This window comes from Helianthus annuus, chromosome 8 (genome assembly GCF_002127325.2).
Source record: "Helianthus annuus cultivar XRQ/B chromosome 8, HanXRQr2.0-SUNRISE, whole genome shotgun sequence".
In the NCBI taxonomy this organism is placed as follows: domain Eukaryota; kingdom Viridiplantae; phylum Streptophyta; class Magnoliopsida; order Asterales; family Asteraceae; genus Helianthus; species Helianthus annuus.
Window position 1 is genome coordinate 66,478,504 of NC_035440.2, and position 14,045 is coordinate 66,492,548.

Here is a 14,045-nt window from a genome sequence, read left to right on the forward strand (position 1 = left end):
GAGCCTCATAATCGCCTCCTTGGGAATTAGGGTTTGTGAATGATACGACTGCTAAGAGGAAAATAAGAACGAGTGAGAAAAGAAGCTGGACAAAGGCTCTATACAATTGCCACTTAAAATATAATTATTAGGCTAATGAGCATTGCCAAGTTATTAGAGATGGATTCCATTCGCTTGATACGGAGGACGAACATCCTCGTCGTCAATCAGCCCTAGATGAAGAACCTAGGATTTGAAGAATTCTGAGATGCGTAGAGAGAATCGGAGAGAAAAAGAGGCGTAGATGAAGGAATGGAATTAGGGTTTCATAGTTAAGGAAATAAGATTTAGAAAGATTGTAAAGAACGCATGAGGGAAAAGGTTTGCCGCCCAAACTTGTATTCTCTTAATTAAGAGGATGTCTACATCATCAAAATGGTTGGCTAAGAGGATGACATGTGGCAAAGATGTATTCTTTTAATACAGTAGCTAGATTATTATTATTATTATTGTTTTTATATATTGTTTTTATATATTAATTTATAACATGGTAATGAATAGTATCTTTTTTGTCTCTTGTGGTTCTTTTTTTTTTGTTTTTTTGCAACAAAACTTTGGTTTTTATTTCTTTTACTATTTTGCCACAAAAGTTAAACAAGTGTAGTTTTTTATTAGTTTTTATTTTATGTTTTTTTTTTCTGGATTTGGTCATCGCTCGTTCAGTTGCTACTTAATAGGGTGTTTGGTGGTCACACTTGGTCCCTCTGGGTTTTTTTACCCCCTCGACTTTCTAAACGTGTCGGTATAAATTCGACTTTATCTACATTTTACATAACGTGAGTCACTTAGTGTTAAAAATTTGTGGTTTTACATTACGTTTTTTTCTCTATTTTGGTTGTCGTTCGATTGCCACTTAGCACGGTGTTTACACCTTTAACCCCACAACACTGATAACATGATTTTACGTCTTTGCCGCAACGCTGGAAATTAAGACTAGTTATTATTACTATTATATTTTGCTCATAGTAATTTCCCTTTAAGGGGGTGTTTGGCCTAGTTTTTTTTTTTTTTTATCTAAGTTTATAGCTTTTTTAGTTTATTTTTACAAAATAAGCATTAATGGGTGTTTGGTTTAGCTTTTTAAGCTTATGCTTATTAGCTTATATAAGCTAATTCCAAAAAGCTTATGGGAACATGGTTTTTTAGCTTATTTGAATAAGCTTATTTGAAGAAGATGGTTTTTTACTCATTACACACAATGATATTTTACCCCTTCCCATAATACAAAATAACTTAACAAACAACTAAAGATTAATTATTAATTATCAACTTGGCTAATCTAAACACTTAAAAATAGCTTATTAAATAAAAGAAAATAAGCATAAGCTACTTTAAAATATAAACATAAGAAAAAATAAAAAATAAAATAAAAGCTAGGCCAAACACCCCCTAAAAAAAAAACAGGGCATCGTTTGTGCTACATAAGTTAATTGCTGAGTAAAGGGTTTAAACCTAGAAAACTCGAAGACGCACAGTTGTTGTTTCCATGAAGATCGTTCGGAGAGATTTCGTTCCCGACGGCCCCGGAAGCGTTAAGGTAATCCTATCTCCGTCACCGATAACATTCATCTTTCGATTATTGATTCTCTTTCGTTTCCGAAACAGATGATTCCTGATGAAGCAGATGATTTGTGGCTCGCTTATAACCTAATTGCTCCAGGTGATACTGTCATGGCTGTTACCATCAGGTACTTCAATTCAATTCAATTCAACATGATTTTATAATTTCATCTAGCTCTTGATTTTATAAATCGATTTGAATCTATAATTTTTCTGTTTTGTTGCTAAATAAGTTTCACTTTATTAGTTAATTAATTGCATATTTTTTAGCATCTAGATTTGTGTTTTATTACCCTAATAACTTTGTATTTTCACTTATAGAGTTCTGGTACTGGAATTATTAATATCTTTCTTTATTTGTGTGCTGAGTAGAAAAGTTCTTAGAGAAGCAGCTTCTGGATCAAGAGAAGCAGAACGGGTGAAATTGAAACTTGAAATCAAAGTTGAGGTAAGGTGAGTTTGTTGTTAGTGCTACAATAACTAAGCCTCCTAAGTGTTACACTGATAAACGATAGATATTTTCCGGTTAACTTGAAGTAGGAGGTTATAGTCAAGAAAATAAATTCACTAAATAGCAACCAATATTCATATATGCTTCATTTGCATTGCTTTTATAACTTTTTTAAACATTAATAAAAAAATTACGGATAATTCGAACACCACCTAATGAAAGTTGAGTGACTTTAGATGAACAAAAAGACTTTAGTGGAACACATAGTTGTTAAAAGCCATCGCCTCTTGCGCCTAGGCCCATTTTTCAGGCGAGGCGAGGCAGTTGCGCTTTAAGTCAAGGAAATTGCGCTTTAACTCTCCAGGTGATGGTTCAGGCGCACATTCCGGCAAGATTCCTAGATTCCGGAGAGTTCCCGACTAAATTCTGACAAGATTCTAGCCAAATTTCTACTTTTAATCAAGGAAAACTACTTTTCTACACTAATACACTAATATTTTGGTACTAATTAGATGATATAAAGTGTTACATAATAGACTTTGTTTATTTTATTTGAAGAATAGTATTCTTTTTCTAATACATAATATATTTTTAAAATTTTTTCGTTATGCGCTTTATTTTTCTCAGGCCCTCGCTTTTTTGCGCTTTGCGCCTAGGCCCCAGGCGAGGCCTATGCGCCTTGAGTGCGCCTAGTGCCTTTAATAACTATCTGGAACACTTGGTAGTTATGTCTGAGCATCAGTAGCTACATGTTTCCATTTATATGCTGTGAAATTGTTTGCAGAATGTTGATTATGACAAAGAAGGTGGTGTGCTAAGAGTTCGTGGGAAGAACATCCTGGAAAATGAGCATGTAAAAGTAGGTGCCCATTTTATTCAAGCATATACAAATTTTGTGATCAAGAATGAAGTAAATAGAATCCAAGAAACTAAACATGACTAATAAACCTTACAGGATAGACGCTTTGTAGGGATATAAAAAATTTATTTGATCAGTTCTTCCCAAAGGAACGTTGTAGAACAAGTTGTTTACCTTATGTTTTTTTTTGCTTGCAGATAGGGCAATTTCATACACTTGAACTTGAATTAAAAAGGGCTTTTGTGCTAAGAAAGGTATTACTTAAATTTCATCCTTTTTATTTTTTATTTTTATAACTAGTAGTTGTTTCTGAAGTGGGTGACTGGTTGCATTGCAGGTGTTATGGGACACACTAGCAATAGAAGCACTTAAACAAGCCTCAGGTATATTTTGGTAATTTTACAGGCATGAAACATCTCAATAATTACTTTTTTTTTTCACTCTGATGGTTCTCTCTGTTTCTTGATTTAGATCCTTCTGCCAGTGCTGATCTGGCAGTGGTGCTAATGCAAGAAGGGTTGGCACATATTCTCCTTGTTGGTAAAAGGTAACCTAATCATAATGTACAATTACATCGTTTTATTTTTTCTTAATCCTCTTTTTTCCTTCATGTGGATATAGTTCCGTAGTGGGGGTGGGGTTCTAGAGTGAACACTAGTGTATTTGCGAACTGAGTGAACAAATCTTGGCCATTGATTTACACACGTGGATGGCTACGATTTCATCATCAAATCGTAAAATACACTAGTGTATTTCATCATCAAATCGTAAAATACACTAGTGTATTTCATCATCAAATCCTGGCCATTGATCTACACACATGTATGGCCGATTAGTTCGCTCAGTTCGCAAACTACACTAGTGTTCACTCTTGAACCTAATCCTCCGTAGCGGTTTGTTGTTTATGGCTGTAACCATGGATTTTACCATATTTCAAGTTTTGATCGATATTTAAAGTCATGTCTAGATGAAAGGACCTGAACGTGCTTATAAAGGGTGCACTTTGATGGTGATTATAAAAAAATTGTAGAACATATTCTTCATCTGTTTGTGGATGTAAGATTCAGTTAACCAGACTTTGAATGTTGGTATGTTACATAATCTGATTATTTTAAAATAAATAGGTAAGACGACCAATAAGGACATTTATCTGAACAAAATAGATGGTTTGTAAAAATGAAGTAAAAGTCTCACATTAGCTTAAAGAAAGGTGAATAATTAACATTATTTTACCTTTAGATTACCAGTTTCGTTTTAGATGATATGAAACTTATTATTTGGTTACCAGAAGCAGTTTCTTTTATACCCAAACTTTAAACAGACTATTGAGACTTAAGGTGCAATCAAATCTCTAATTCCAAAATATATTATTACAATCATAGTTGTTAAAGGCACTAGGTGCACTCAAGGCGCATAGGCCTCGCCTGGGGCCTAGGCGCAAAGCGCAATAAAAGCGAGGGCTTGAGAAAAATAAAGCGCATAATGAGAAAAAAATAAAAAAAAACATATTATATATTAGAAAAGAATACTATTCTTCAAATAAAATTAACAAAATCTATTATGCAACACTTTATATCATCTATTTAGTACCAAAAGTTCTAAAATTAGTGTATAAAAGTAGTTTTCCTTGGATAAAAGTAGAAATCTGGCTAGAATCTTGTCGGAATTTAGAGAATTTTGCTGGAAACTCTCCGCAATCTAGGAATCTCGCCGGAATGTGTGCCTGAACCATCACCTAGAGAATTAAAGCGCAATTTCCTCGACTTAAAGCGCAACTGCCTCGCCTCGCCTGAAAAATGGGCCTAGGCGCAAGAGGCGATGGCTTTTAACAACTATGATTACAATGAACTTTTTTTGTCGATGTGAGTTGCACAATGCTAATTTGGTCAATTTTTCATCAGTTTGACTATTACACCTTCTCGGATAGAAGCCTCAATTCCTCGCAAGCATGGACCTTCTGTTGCTGGTTATGACAAAGTATGTTCCAAAATGAACTTGTTTGAATTCAAATCTTTATTGTTGATTTTAATATGGATTTTACATATGTGGGTGCCTGATATTAAATTTATGTATGTTAATTTGGATTACAGGCTTTGAATAAATTCTATGAGAATGTTTTACAGGTGAGTTCATATTCTGCTTATTCTTGTATTTCTGTAATTGCAGGTTTCACTTTCATGCACACATGTGGAAAATGGAAATCATTAAAACTTTTTTTAATAATTTCTCCAGGCGTTTGTGAAGCATATTGACTTCAAGGTTGTTCGGTGTGCTGTTATTGCAAGTCCAGGATTCACAAAGGTCGGTATTTCCAGCTGATATTACTAGATCATTACATGGTGATCTTAAAATTGGACGTGTGTTTAAAGAGTGAAAAAATGGACGGATGGGTTCGTGTTGATCGTAAAAACACTTTCTTAGCCAGTTATTAATCTTTTTTCATAAATGTATAATGTGTTAGTTTGATTTAGAAACATCATTTATGATTTGAGAAGTTTGTATACACAAGATAGACTTTAGGTGACATTTAACCTGTTTGACCTGCTCATCTTGTGAACACTTTTTTATTAGACCTGTTTGAGGAAAAATACAGCCTAAATCGTCATTCCTAAGTAAATGGGTGGAAATTGCCACATCTAAATTGTATACTGAAACTAATTTGTGTGGCAAAATGATGTTTTGTGTGTGATAAAGTACTGTGTTTAAACATATTCTGTATCTTAATTGTTTTTATATGTACTTTAGGATCAATTTCATCGCCATTTAATGTTGGAAGCAGAAAGAAGAGATCTAAGGAACATAATTGAGAACAAATCACGCATCATTCTTGTGCATTCGACTTCAGGATACAAGTATATCTATTGCTGCAACTATAATGTCTTGTAAAATATTTCATCTTTATGCAGTAAATATTATACTTTCGCTTGTATGTTTATGCAGACATAGTTTGAGAGAAGTTCTCGATGCTCCGAATGTGATGAATATGATCAAAGATACAAAAGCAGCCCAAGAGGTAGCCCACAAGCCCAATTGCTATAAGCATTTCAATTTCAGTTCTCTTCCAGAGCTTTACTTGCTTTTTTCAGTTCTTTTAGGAACAGTCATTAACCTCTCTCTCTCTCTCTCTAGGTCCGAGCACTTAAGGATTTCTACACCATGCTTTCAAACGTCAGGTTCCATCTTTGATCATCTTGTTGGATCATTATCTATTCCTTTTAGAATGTATATTTTTATACAACATTGAAATTAATTTAAATATAATTGTTTAACATGCTAAGATTGGCAAGATAACGTTATGCAACATCGATTGCCGATCAATATATGTTTTTGGTTGTATATTAATGCTGAAAATGAACAGTTAGTCTACGGTTTCATTTGATATTTTTGAACACCGTTAGGATCCACATCGTGCATGTTATGGACCAAAGCATGTTGAGGTTGCGCATGAACGAATGGCTGTTCAGACATTACTTATCACAGATGATCTTTTCAGGTTTTTAATTCCTTTTTTTTCTGTTGCAAACAGGCACAATATAATACATAAAATAAGCATTTTTAGTATAATCTGAATAATGTATTTATTTATTTAAAGTTTTGTATATTTTCTACAGGAGTTCTGATGTAGCTACAAGGCAAAGATACGTAAATTTGGTCAACACAGTAAAGGACTCAGGGGGCTCGGTTCATATATTTTCTTCAATGCATGTCTCAGGGGAGCGTAAGTACACTTCTCATTTTACACCATTTTATTTTATGTTAAATGCATAAAATTTCTTTTATCGTTTATAAAAAAATAGGATGGTTGAACATGAGGAATCATTTTGACAGGCTAATTATTGAAAAACAAACTGAGAAACTATGCTTGAAAAGTGCTTTAAAACATTGATTTGTTTTGACCTAAATACTATGGGGGTGTGGAGGGGCTTGGGTTGGTGGCATTGCTCGACACGTGGCAGGTGTGGGCTCCACCAGTCCACACCCAAAAAAGTGGGGTGTGGAAGGGGCGTGGCCAGGCCGGCGTTGGGGTGCCATGTTGCACCTAATTTTCTTTATGCCTAACGGCTAGCTAAACGGTCATCAACACCCAACCAACCATTGCCAGACACGTCACACCAGGCCAGCGCCCCACGCCAAGCACTATTGCCACGCCAAGCGGGCAACGCCCACCAAAACGCTCCTTGGCCACGCCCACACCCACCAGTCTAAACCCTTGAAATGTTACCGTACCCAACTTCCCCATGCCTGTTGACATGATGATTTTTTTTTGCATAATTTCAGAACTGGCACAACTGACTGGAGTCGCTGCAATACTTCGTTTCCCCCTTCCGGACCTTGATGACATCGAGATGTAATTTATGCTACAGAAATTAATTAATCAGAGTGTTTTATACTTATGGATTACTGAATATACCCATAGTGTTTCTTATAATGTGTAACCTCTTCATGAGTTATAGACTTCCTTATTATGATAACATCAAGGGGTTGAATCATGGCAGTAGAGAGGTCGTAAATGGGTGGGTTGAGTAATTGTTCGGGTCGGGTCGGGGCTTGGTTTAAAAAGTGTGCCTAGGCCCGAGGCGACCTAAGGCGCAGGTGAGGCGTGTTTTTTAGGGTAAAAATTGACCTGTGGCGCAGGTGACGTGTGTGCCTTTTGTACATGGTTTGTTTTGTGCAGCTGACTGTTGTACAACAGGCTTTTCATGTTGTACATTTATGTTTTTTTTTTTCCATTTTAAAGCATATATAAAGCTTAATTATAATTAAATCATAGGTAGGGGATGCTAAAAACGTATGAGATATAAAATAAATTATATAACCACTTTATGCCTTGCGTACGAAAGGCTCACTGCTTTTGTGCTTTGCATCTCGGTTTTAAACCTTGTCGCTTTTGTGCGCTTCACACTTTTTTTAAACATAGGGTTGAGGTTGGTTTTTAGTACGGGTTGAGTTGGAGCCGGCTGAGTCAACCAACAAACGTTTTTGACTTTGTAATTAATTAATGTGTAATATGACTGTTTAAACTTTATTGCTATAATCTACGAGTATTTGAATTTCAACCTGTTTGGAGGTTTAGGATTTAATAAATCGTCTCGAGGATGCACAAAATTGAAAATAGTCTATCTTCTTCATCCATTATGTTCGTTATAATTGGTGAAGATTATGAATTAATAGCGTGGATGTGTTGTGTGATATTAAATTGAATGTTAAATTTTAAAAATTAAATAAAAAAAAAAACACATGTATGTTTAGTGTTTGGACTCTTCTGAATAATATTGTGTATGCAGTTGTGTACACACAGTGGCGGATCTAGAAAATCCGCCAAGCGGTAACGTTTTATAAGAAAGCGGTAACGAAATCGAAAAAATGTCGAATTTTTCCAAAATTTACACTAATTTTACACTACCGCTGGAGCGCCAAGCGGTAGCGGGCGTTCCCCCTTGTAATGAAGTAGATCCGCCCCTGTGTACACACACTCATATGTATTACCTGACATGCTTTTTCTTTCTTGTCCAACACCATTTTCTTTCGTGATTAGCATAGCTGGACCATCTTTTATGTTTTATAGATATTTCTTTTTCTTTTTTTCATCGGCGTGGTATGTAAAGTTCTATTTTCAAAATTATGAAATTTATATGAAATGTGATAGGATACTAATTTACGATTTCTTGAGTATGATTTCTAGTTGAAACAAGAGAATTTCAGGTAAAATGTTTGTATTAATCGTATGTAGTTAGGGTTACATGGAGGTTGTTTATACCCAAAGGCCAAAACATAAAATATGAAATCTACCCACAACTATCACTACAACATTACAAACAAAATGCGTACACTCAAGGCTACCCAACAACCCAGGAAGGTGATGTTTCTCCTCATAAGCTTGGTATAAAGCGCAACGTCGTGGCTTGTCGGTCTACATAAGAACTTGGAAGTGCATAAATTACATACCGTTTGGAAAAAATATTATAGACAGTCATGGGAAGTTCTTTCGACCATATATAAATACTCCTCGTTCTCGTCTGGAGGGTTACCGGTTGAAAGTTGTTTAATTGCCGATGTAATCTTTTTGCAACGATGTAAAACTCTTCTTCATTCTCCCATCCACGCCCTCTTGAAACCACGGGTTATTCGCTTGCACGTCGCTCACAATTTTTTAAAAACAACCTCTTTGACATACTAAAACTATGACGAAAAAAATTCATCATTGTATTTGGGCTCCTCGACAAAATAATCTGCCATAAGGGTTTCATGGCCTTTCTCTCTATCACAACAGACAACTCTTTTTTTACTAGATATGCCCGTGTCTTCTATTTCGGTTTGCTTGATGAGATTTAAAAAAAAATTAAGCTACTATTGCTTGAGGAAGAAACATCGTCTTCACTGATGTCGTATGGAATAAACAACGGTATGTCATCTGCTATTTTAAAAAATAGAGTGAGGTTTTTGGATTGTGAAAGAAATGATTTGGTTGATAGAAGTTTGGATTGCAAGTGAAGTGAGAAATGGTGTGGTTTAAATAAGAAAATTGTAATTTTTTTTTATTTAAAACCGTTATTAACGTTCAAATGTGCAAAAGATACTTTATAATGTTCAGAAATCCAATTCGGCAAGTATTCATCGAAATCATGACTTCACCGAACCAAAGGAGAGCCGGCGGCGGTGTGCCCGCGCGGGGTCTCTACTCACCGCGCGGCCTCCCCGCACGCCCCTTCCATCCTAAGTCTAATTACCTAGAATCATTTTACTCTGAAAAGAAAATTTAAGAGTAGGTCAAAGTAACACCTAATAATTGACTTAGATTCTAGTTTATCAGAATAGATTGAAATAGATTTCTTTTGATATGTTTTTCTAATTATTTTGGTCGTTAAATTATCTGCATCCTATCAGATTCGTTTTTAGAAACCTTATAGCATATCATATAATTTAACATTATTTTAATACTAATTATACATTTTTTCTAAGGGGAACATGGCATTCAAAGCTCAACCTTGTGAACCCTCACCACCAACTAATGATAGGGTGCCATCTCATCTCAACCTGCATGAACTCAAACAAACCTGTACCACTTGCGAAGGTGTTCTAGCTCTACGCCTCCTCAGAAAATCAACACCCACTTTCTTCTCATCCAGCGCTGGTTCATTAACCGGATGATGATCCCATCTAGCTAGAATGCTAGATGAAGGCAGTTGCGACCCCTTTAACCCAGAGCTATTCAGCTAGAAGAAGGCAGTTGCGACTCCAACCCGTCAGTGAACCCATGTACGACCACTCCACCCTAATAACTCTCTTCAAAAGGTACAAGTATTTAACGATGATATCCGATAACATCTTACTTAAACTACCCGTAGTGGGGGGTTTTTGGACGTTTTTCCCCAAAAAACGCCACTCCACGCCCCACACCCGCCCCCTAGACGTTTTTTTAGAAAAGAAATGCTCAAAGCGTTCTGTTTTCCACGCCTTGGTTCAATATTTTTGGCCAATGGCATGCATTATTCTTTTTGTTTGGCCAATACCTTTTTTAATGGTTTTTTTATTTAATTCTATTACATCCTTTTAATATAGTGCCCCACAATACCCACGTCCCACCACACCTATTTTATAAAAATGCCACATGCCGCAAAACACCCAAGGGTGGAGGCACTATTTATGTCGTCCACTACATGTATTCTTATAATCTTTCATTATAGCCTTGCTTTTACTTGAGTTTTTCTAGAGGCTGGACAAACCTGAACAACTTTTTACACACTTCTTGTGTTACCTATGATGGCATTATTTGTGTTGGTAAAGTATGATAAAACCCCATACCATATTATATATTATAAAATCACCCACAAGAAGTTCAAACATATAACTGAAAGATTCAAACACACAAGTCATAACTAATCAAAGTAACGAACATTATGTAGACAAACCAGCAGTCCAATTTATGGAGAGTTCTAAAACCAAGCAACAAGAATAGAACAAGGTACACATTCCGGCACTCGACAGGCACTAGTTACTTGACTCCCACAATCGCCATGAGGAACTTGAGCTTAGCATCCAGATCTGAATCACCTTCGAATGAGGCTGGTGGCTCAACACCCGTAAACACATAAAGAGCCTTTAGTTCCCCTATACACGTTGGCTGACTAGGGGTTTGGTATCCCACTATTGTCCTCAATGCCCCAATTTTTTCCCAAATCTTCTCATCATCCAAATTATCCTGCAACCATTGAATCATGAGTCACATATCACATGAGTTAAAGAGAAATGTGGTACTCACCTCTCTGGATGGCATTTTCTTATACACGACCTTTGCATTGTCCGTGTTGTGTTTTGAGGGTGTGCGCTCCAAGACATCATCAGAAACATTTTCCTTCACTTCATTACCATTGTCATCAGCAGCATTTTCCTTGTCCGTATATTTTACACTGTCATCAGCAGCATTTTCCTTCACTTCATTACCAACTACAATCAGGAAACTCCAATCAAATAGGCAATATAGTTATACTTCAAAAGCTCACAGCATTTTTTTAATTAACTATACATTTAGCTAATAATTCATGCATAGTGAAGGCAAAAAGTAAAAAACCCAAAGTACAATAGAGTTAATACCTTCCAAATTATTGTTCTCCTCCCCGATTTCCTGTGCATCTGCATTTGAATGAATCAAATGTTCTTCCATTGTTCTCATGATGGCATCTTCGCTTCCATCCGTAGATGCATCACCACCATTGTTCTCCTGAGTTCCCATACTTTCTCTGAGTACCTTTTCATCAGACTCGATGCTCCTTTCATATTCGTTGGCATCTCCTACCACTTCTCTTGCCACCAGATCCAACTCGTCTACTACTCGTGAATTAAAATTATTTTCTTCATTTCCGTCCGATAAAATCACAACATGGCGCATCTCACCTACAGGCTCGTCATTCTTACTTCCTTTCTCTACAAGTTTCTCCGACTCGATCTCTATAACTGTAACCGGTTCGGTTGTTTCAACATCTGTATCATCTCCAAAAACTACATTGAAAGCATTTTCACTTGTAATCGGTTTGGTTGACCCAACATCCTTAACATCTCCAGAAACTACATCAGAAGCACTTTCACTTGTAACCTGTTTGGTTGTTTCAACATCCTTGATATCTCCAAAAACTACGTCAGAAACACTTTCATTTGTAACTGATTTAGTTGTTTCAACATCCTTAACATCATCAAAAACTACATTAGAAGCACTTCCACTTGTAAACGGTTTGGTAGTTTCAACATCCTTAGCATCTCCAAAATCTACATCAGAAGCACTTCCACTTGTAACCGGTATGGTTGCCCCTACATCCTTAACATCTCCAAAAACTACATTAGAAGCACTTCCACTTGTAACCGGTATGGTCGTCCCTACATCCTCAACATCTCCAAAAGCTACATCAGAAGCACTTTCACTAACAATGCAATCATCTTCAACCGTATTATCAACCCATCCTTCGTCCCTTAACATTGCATCTTCATTCACTTCCTGTGTATCACTTTCGCTTTCATCGACCTCCCCCTTCGGTTCTTCCTCTAAACCATCATCATTTCCCTCTAGATACTCTCCAGCATCCTCCTCGTACCCTTGATCATCATGACCGGCCACGTCAAAACACGGCCTCAGCTCGACTCCTTGCTTTACATCCTCCATCGGCTCTCTTTCTTTCTCCTCGGTGTCATTTACTCTTTGAAGCATATCATCTTCCATTTCCATTTCCATTTCCATTTCCCTTTCATCCACATCTTCGTCCACGTTCGCAATCAAAGTTTCCCCTTCTTGTCTATAATCATCACCAAAACCGAATACGATCTCAGTCTCAACCTCTTGATTCACATCCTCCACTAGTTCATTGTCCTCTTTATCTGTAACATAACCCTCTACTTCTGGACCATAATCATCTGGTTGTCTATAATCATCACCCAACTCGAACACCATCTCTGTCTCATGAACCTCTTGATTCACATCCTCCACTAGTTCATTGTCCTCTCTCTCTGTAACAAAATCATCAACTTCTGCACCATAATCACCTTCATTTGTTTCAACAACAACATCTAACCCTAACCCTAATTTACAGTCATCATCTTCTTGTTGAACTTCACCACTATAATATTCCAGCCTCAGTGGCGATGATGGGGTTGGTAGCAACATGCTCATGATCTTATTAGTGCAGGCATAGCTTGCAAAAAGAACCCCAAAGGGAACTGTAAAGGCATACCCAATGGCTGAAACAACTACGAGTGGTGGAACAACTAGTGGTGCAGATGAGATGAAGATCCCGGTGATTACGAACTCTTTTCCGATCACATATCCGTTGCTCAAGATCCGTCTCACCACAGTAGGTTTATCATCTTCATCATCTTCTTCAGAAGATGAATATTCTTGAATCTTCCATTCTGATTCTGGATCTTCCATCTTAATGCTTAAAAACTATACCATATTCATGATTAAAAGATCTTGCTGCTTCTTGTTTGCATCCAATGGAAGCCTGCCAAAATAGTTGAAAAACAGTTTTTTGATTCTAAATGCAAAATAAAAACAGTTGATCTAATATCAAAGAGGGCCCATAAAGTAAACAAAAAAACATGTCAAATTTTACAAAAAGGATTTTGAATGGGTACCTGCGTGGTGTTGAATATTGATATGATTGTGAAAGCTACAGGGATTGTAAGATGGAGAAGAAGACAGGAAAGTGTAGCAGGTAATTTGGGAGAGGATGAGCATGGGCTGGGGTTTTGGGGAAACGTGAGATGATTAGGTTGTGAAGAAGAAGACACGTGGTGGATGGAGGTAATAAAGAGATGTTGATTTGCAGTGAGAAGTTGACAGATGTCTGGATTTTAGTAACGTGGATTACATGCATAGGTTTTGGACTAACTAGCGAGATCTTAGTTGAGTTTTCCCTTTTGAGGATACTTTAAGGGTGAGAGTATCATTCAAGCATGTTAGGTATTTAAGTTTTCTTTATCCAATAATTTCATAACATGTTAACTCTCTCCTTTTATTCCTTATTTTCTACTCAAACACTAGAAATGATTCAAACATCCGCTTAATTAAAAAAAAAAATTGATTGGTTCTTTCTCTCCTCTCTCTCTCCTCCATTTCTTCTTCTTCACCTTCGGTAACTATACACCGAT

At 36.5% G+C, this 14,045-nt stretch overlaps 2 protein-coding genes across 3 annotated transcripts; one reads left to right on the forward strand and one right to left on the reverse strand.

Annotated features, from left to right (window-relative positions):
* The first annotated feature begins 1,440 nt into the window (after nucleotides 1–1,440).
* LOC110941867 (protein PELOTA 1) lies at nucleotides 1,441–7,381 on the forward strand. Of its 2 annotated transcripts, none has more exons than XR_002594471.2 (16): nucleotides 1,441–1,576; nucleotides 1,645–1,727; nucleotides 1,972–2,047; nucleotides 2,835–2,909; nucleotides 3,107–3,163; nucleotides 3,247–3,292; nucleotides 3,381–3,456; nucleotides 4,811–4,886; nucleotides 5,000–5,032; nucleotides 5,142–5,210; nucleotides 5,655–5,761; nucleotides 5,850–5,922; nucleotides 6,039–6,082; nucleotides 6,308–6,402; nucleotides 6,521–6,627; nucleotides 7,188–7,381. XR_002594471.2 is itself a non-coding variant. In XM_022183549.2 (16 exons), exons 1-16 carry the CDS (start codon nucleotides 1,526–1,528, stop codon nucleotides 7,259–7,261), a joined length of 1,137 nt encoding a protein of 378 aa, XP_022039241.1. In that variant the 5' UTR covers nucleotides 1,441–1,525; the 3' UTR covers nucleotides 7,262–7,381. The 2 variants fall into 2 exon arrangements, 1 of the variants encoding a protein (XP_022039241.1); XM_022183549.2 differs by having other exon boundaries at nucleotides 6,039–6,077.
* A 3,315-nt stretch (nucleotides 7,382–10,696) lies between these two features.
* LOC110941868 lies at nucleotides 10,697–13,681 on the reverse strand. The gene is made up of 4 exons (XM_022183550.2): nucleotides 13,530–13,681; nucleotides 11,502–13,396; nucleotides 11,170–11,354; nucleotides 10,697–11,109 (listed from the first exon to the last, which is right to left on the reverse strand). Exons 2-4 carry the CDS (start codon nucleotides 13,321–13,323, stop codon nucleotides 10,903–10,905), a joined length of 2,214 nt encoding a protein of 737 aa, XP_022039242.1. The 5' UTR covers nucleotides 13,324–13,396; nucleotides 13,530–13,681; the 3' UTR covers nucleotides 10,697–10,902.
* Between the last annotated feature and the right edge of the window lie 364 nt (nucleotides 13,682–14,045).

Coding starts and splice junctions, on each gene's coding strand:
- LOC110941867 (XM_022183549.2), top strand. CDS start 1,526: ATGAAGATCGTTCGGAGAGATTTCGTTCCCGACGGCCCCGGAAGCGTT. Junction 2,910..3,106: donor TGGAAAATGAGCATGTAAAA/GTAGGTGCCCAT, acceptor TTTTGCTTGCAG/ATAGGGCAATTTCATACACT. Junction 5,033..5,141: donor TCTATGAGAATGTTTTACAG/GTGAGTTCATAT, acceptor TAATTTCTCCAG/GCGTTTGTGAAGCATATTGA.
- LOC110941868 (XM_022183550.2), bottom strand. CDS start 13,323: ATGGAAGATCCAGAATCAGAATGGAAGATTCAAGAATATTCATCTTCT. Junction 11,355..11,501: donor GGAGAACAATAATTTGGAAG/GTATTAACTCTA, acceptor TCCTGATTGTAG/TTGGTAATGAAGTGAAGGAA. Junction 11,110..11,169: donor AGAAAATGCCATCCAGAGAG/GTGAGTACCACA, acceptor CAATGGTTGCAG/GATAATTTGGATGATGAGAA.